At 38.4% G+C, this 5,644-nt stretch overlaps 1 protein-coding gene across 1 annotated transcript in view; it reads left to right on the forward strand.

Annotated features, from left to right (window-relative positions):
* LOC119422768 (long-chain fatty acid transport protein 1) overlaps positions 1-950 on the forward strand; it is an 11,017-nt gene extending 10,067 nt beyond the window's left edge. Inside the window, exons 12-14 of the mRNA XM_037690164.1 lie at positions 271-435; positions 549-695; positions 771-950. Of these exons, the coding sequence (XP_037546092.1) occupies positions 271-435; positions 549-695; positions 771-928 (470 nt within the window). The 3' untranslated portion in view covers positions 929-950. The remainder of the gene's footprint in view (positions 1-270; positions 436-548; positions 696-770) is intronic.
* Positions 951-5,644: the final 4,694 nt, after the last annotated feature.

Consider the following 5,644-nt stretch of genomic DNA (forward strand, 5'->3'; position numbering starts at 1 on the left):
TATACACATACCGTATGAACAATATATAAGATTAGAAAAGCATTTCATTTGTTTTTTATTTACCTTTTACACAACATGCCAACTTTTTTGGAATTGTGGTTGTGATGAAGTCATTTCAAAAGATTTAAACTCATAGCTACCACTGGCACAAACAGAAATCACATCAAATAAGCACAACTGTTCTGAGTAGTCTGGATTTTGACCGACTATTTAATCTCCATCAGGGATGTAATGGATAATAATTTTTGTTTCTTTCTGTCTTGTTGTCAGGTGACGTGTTGGAGATGGATGAATGTGGCTACATGTATTTCAAGGACCGAAGCGGGGACACATTTCGCTGGCGAGGGGAGAACGTTTCCACCACAGAGGTGGAGGGGGTCCTCAGTGGTTTGCTGGGACACTCTGATGTAGCGGTGTACGGGGTGTCTGTGCCAGGTACAGATGAGATGAGACAGGATAAAACACTCGTTTGAAAACCAAGACGCCAAAACAGCACTGAGTCACCGAGCTTCCATCATCTCAGCTGTCTGCTGTCTGTGGTTGTGCAGGTGTGGAGGGTAAAGCTGGCATGGCAGCAATAGCTCACACAGGAGGTACTTTGGACCTCGATGCTTTCTGGATTGCTGTGAAAAAATCCCTTCCTTCCTACGCACGACCCATCTTCCTGCGACTCATGCCGTCTGTTGATACTACAGGTGAGACAACAAAGGACTCAAGCATATTTAAAAAAAATCTAATATGCAAACTTACATCCCACGTTTCATTTTCAGGTACATTCAAAATTCAAAAGACTCGTCTGCAGAGGGAGGGCTACAAGCCTCAAGAGTCAAGTGAAATGATTTATTACCTGAACAACCATGCTGGGCGTTACAAGGCTCTTACTGAGGAACTCTATAAAGACATCATGGATGGTAAAACATCTCTTTGAGACAAGACGACACACGTGAAAGAAGATGGTACTGTGGGCGAAAAGACACATTTGTTTTACTAATATTGGTTTATTATTATGATACTATTTTTGCAATAAAATCCACTTGTGTATTAACAGTGTTAAGTGTTGTTTTAGTGCAAACTGCATATATTTGTACTCTATCAATTTAAAGATTTAGCCAACAATACAATTATGACAGAGAGCAGAGAAGCCTGGCATAAACAAAAAACTTTATTTTATTTTTTATGAAAGGCACAACAAAAGGAGCTGCAAGGTCCTACTAAAAATTAAAAAATAAAAACAATTACAAACTATAAACTCAGAAAATTAAAAAAATATATACAGTAGGCAGCTGTGGCTGATTGATTAGAGCAGTTGTCCTCCAATGGGAGAGTTGGGGGTTCGGCTCCACCAGCAGTCGCATGCCGAAGTGTCCCTGAGCAAGACACTGAACTGAAGTGTTGCACAGACTGACACACTGCAAACATCAGAGCGTTATTGTTCAGTAAAAACAAAGGCTCAGTTTCATGAACATAAAGTGTGACGTTAACTCAGCGAGGCTGCAGACTCCTGGTTTTCTTCAAAGGGATGAAGTTTTAGATGATCAACATTTGTCTGGTTGTGGTTTTCACATTCATTGCTGATGCTGTTCACGGTTTTGTTGGATGAAACATACGTGACACTGAATTTGGTCTTTCTCTTTTGTTTTGACAGGTTTTTTTTTTTTTCTTTCCACTGGATACGTTGGAGTCTCCATCGTGAGACCAAGTGTTCTTGGGTCAAACATCAACTGTCCGTTTATCTTTAACGCGGTGTCTTTTATTGTGGAACATTTATCTTTTATTGCCTGTTCATGTGCAAAAGTCTTCTTTTGCCAGAACACATGAATATGAATACGGGTGGAAACATTCAGGTTTGGCTGGAACACTCATTCCAACCACTGTGAGGGTTGATGTGAAGACTATAAGCCCAAGACAGACCCTCAAGGACCGGCCTGTTGCTCTAGGATCCAGGGTCAGTGTAGCTGAAGGACAAAGAGGACACGAGAGACTCGAAATAGGTGAAAACAGAGCAGGAAGTTTGAGGTGGCAGGATTCTAACACTAGAGGCAACATGTTTAATCTTTTCCCACACAGCATACTGGAGGTTTTGCCACATCAATTAAAGGTCTGCAAACTTTCCCGGGCTCCAGGTGACTTGTCCATGTGCTGCAGTAAATAAATATGGACTGAAAGTCAGACACTTCTATATGTTTTGGTCTAAAGATCAGTCTTTAATTGACATACCTGTTCCTTGTGCCTCATAGTGAAGGAAAACTTATGTATTAAGATAAGCATATTTTTCCACTTTATTTTCTAATTAGGCATTAATTAACTGCTGTCACCTGCTAAATAAAAATGTGTTTCCTTCTCCTCCTGAGTTAAACTTTCTTTCAGTGAGTTGGATTTTCTCCTTCAGAGGTTTTATCAGCCGACTCCTTGTGTTTATCTGCTCCGCGCCCTTCCTTCTTCGTTCTTTCTTTCTTCTCCTTCTTTTCCTCCCTCGGGATTAGCAGCCTGGATGTTTCCTCCCATAAAAACAAACAAACAAACAATTAAATAAACAAACAAACCAAAAAAAACTGGTGACGTTCTTTAATGCTTTCGTCATCAACTCTTCTGTGAGTCTGGCCTCAGCCTCAAAAGAGAGAAAAAATATTAAAAACACATCCAGGCAAGTGGCAACATGAGAAAATTAATGTTGTTTTTAGTTATTTTTATGCATCTGGTTGTTCTTGGATGAATGCTGTCAAATCTGAACATGTTTCATGATGTGTTGAGCTCCCTCTAGTGTTCAAAAATAGACTTACAAAAACACAGCATTTTTAAAATTGTGAATTTATTAGTATATTTATGTGTAAAAGTGTAAAATATTTGTGATATAACCCCTTTTCTTGATCAGAGGTTTTAACAGGTGATTAATTCTGTTTATACTTTATTCTGTAACTGCTCAATTTTCACACTGTGAACCTTTGAAATTTGCATAGAAAATAGAAATGTTGGGATTAAGTGATATTTTATTTCAATATATAAAACTTTCATAAAACAATGATGACACTTTTTTTTCTTCTATTTAGTTAAAAGCGATTTTTCTTTTTAGAAGTTGGAAAAAAAGTAAAATTTTGACTTCTGCTCATGTAAATTTTTACAGTTTGTAATGGAAGATTTTAACTTGACAAGCAGCATCTGTTTGGGATGGAAACTGAATATTTACAGGGGGATTAAAAAAAAAGAAAGAAGCTTGACTGCTTCCTTGTTTAAACATCTGCCAGATGTGGTCACAGGAAGCAAATGTGAAAGCGTGCATGAGTCATAAGAGGGCTGCTTTAACGCTGGCAAAAATAAAACAGCTTTCAGATTTGGTAAGACTCTGAGCCACTGAGAGCTCTGCTGTTATTTGATGTCTTTGTGTCTGTTTGGTTTGTCGTTGTGGAAGCAAAGCTGCTGTGACGGGAATACCAACATTCAAACACTCCTCTTGGCATTCAGCTGGAATGGTGTCCCCAAAGGGAAAGAGTAAAATCCTGCCAGCTGCTCCGTATCTGATCCTCTCTGATCTCTTTTATTACTTTCTGATGAAGAAAAACATCATTTTAGGCAATTTCCTTCGACGATTCAGTCAGTGCTTTAAAATAAATTGTAAAAAAAAAAAATCAGCATTTAAGAGAAAATACTGCAATCTTTCTAAATATATTAAGCAACTTGACTTTAAAACAATTACATTAGTTGTTTAGCTCTCCAAATTTAATTAAACCACTAAAAGAAAGAAAAAAAATATTTTGGCTTGACGTCATAAAACCCAAATAAGACGGGAAAGGCAAAATTTAGACGCAGCATTTCAAAAAGAAAACTGTACTAAACAAACTTCTGGCGTTCCTTGAAGGCATCACGTGTTGCTTTTCACGCCAGAAATAAAGAAACGAGTGTTACAGCCGTTATGGTCAAACCTTAAAATTAGCATCATGCAATACTGTAAGATATCACATTAAGAATGTGTTGCCGACTGACTTATAGTTATTTGGGTGTTGGCTAATGTTGATTAGGTGTTACGGCCATTTTTAACTGAATATACTCCAAAGGAGTTGTAGATGTACATCTAAAGAGCACTTCCTAAAAGTTTCATTAAGTTTAATTATTTGGCAGTACGATGGCTCAGTGGTTACCGTTACCTCACAGCAAGAAGGTCCTCGGTTCAATCCCCAGTTTGGACCTTGGGTTTTTCCATGGAGTTTACACCATATTTTTTGGATTATAAGGCGCATGAAGTGAAACAAAACAGTCAGATAAGTCAAACTTTATTCAACTCATTCACAATAACCACATAAAATCGATTTGAGGTCAGTAAGCACAACCAGAATTAATACATAAGGCGCACCTGATTATAAGGCTCACTGTCGATTTTTGAGGAAATTAAAGGATTTTAAGTGCGTCTTACAGTTTGAAAAATACGGTATATTCTCTTTGTGTTTGTGTGGGTTTTCTATGGGTACTCCGGTTTCCTTCCAAAGAATAAAAACATGAACGCTAGGCTGCCTTCAGGCCTCCCTTGCAAAAGAGATCTTTGATCTCAGTGGGATTTGCCTGGTTAAATAAAAGTTAATAAATAATTAAATTCCATCAAGAGTTTTGTTTTGTGCCAACAGACAAACAAAGTCATCGCCAACAGGTCATGCTGAAGTTTTAAATAAAGATTTCACACTTTGAACAGCACTTGGAGTATGTGTTGTGAATGAATCTGAGCCAGAAACAAATCCAATTTTAGCAAAATATCTGTAGATCTGATTGAACTGTAGACATTTGTTGGGCTTTCTAAGTCCAGTTGAAGAACAGTAATATTTTTATTTTGGCTTCTACACCTCCAGTCTGACTAACACGCTGATTGGTTGTTTCTTGTCTTTAAACAGGATTTATTTATGTCAAATGTATCTACTGAAGCCACTAAACCCTCCTGCTGCCCTTGGGTCAATATTGACCCAAAGGCAGCAGGACGGTTAAAGCAGCACCAACGGTTCCCACCTTGCAAACCAGTAAATTTCAGCTGTGGTTAAAAGGTAAACTGGTGCTCTACATGTCAGCATCACATTGTTTACATGAGGGCTCCAGGTCATCCAAACAGAACATGGACAGGTAGTCCTCATGTTTATTACCACAACCCAGAGAACCGAGTGATGAGGGAGGCAGAGTGTCAGCCTCTGATCCAGGAAGTCACGCATTGCTCGTGATCGACCCATTAGATATGAATCCAGCTCGTCTGGTTAAAACAGAGCAGAAAAGGAAAAGTTGGACCTGGGAGGCTCACTCATGTATGTTGGTGTCAGTCTTGTTTTGGACTCGACACACATAAGATCAACTTACAGTTTTCTCAAAATGGAAGCTCAGTTGGAGTTTCTCATTCAGATGCAGCCACACTTCATATTAAAGTGCCAATCTGACGCCTCTCACTGTGATTTATTGTATGATCACAAATCCCAGGATTAAATTCATCACTGTGCCTTTGCTTTTCTGTTCTTCCCCACTGGGAAATCATAGCCGTGCAGCTGTAATTTGATCCTGATGACATTTTGTACAGAAACAATTCCAAGTACTCAACACCTTAAAATGTGAGTTTTAAATTATTTGACCAGATTTAAGCTGTTTAATTCAGTATAAAGTTATTTAAGTTAGTCGGCTGGTC

Source organism: Nematolebias whitei, chromosome 16 (assembly GCF_014905685.2).
Source record: "Nematolebias whitei isolate Nwh7 chromosome 16, NemWhi1, whole genome shotgun sequence".
Classification (NCBI taxonomy): Eukaryota; Metazoa; Chordata; class Actinopteri; order Cyprinodontiformes; family Rivulidae; genus Nematolebias; species Nematolebias whitei.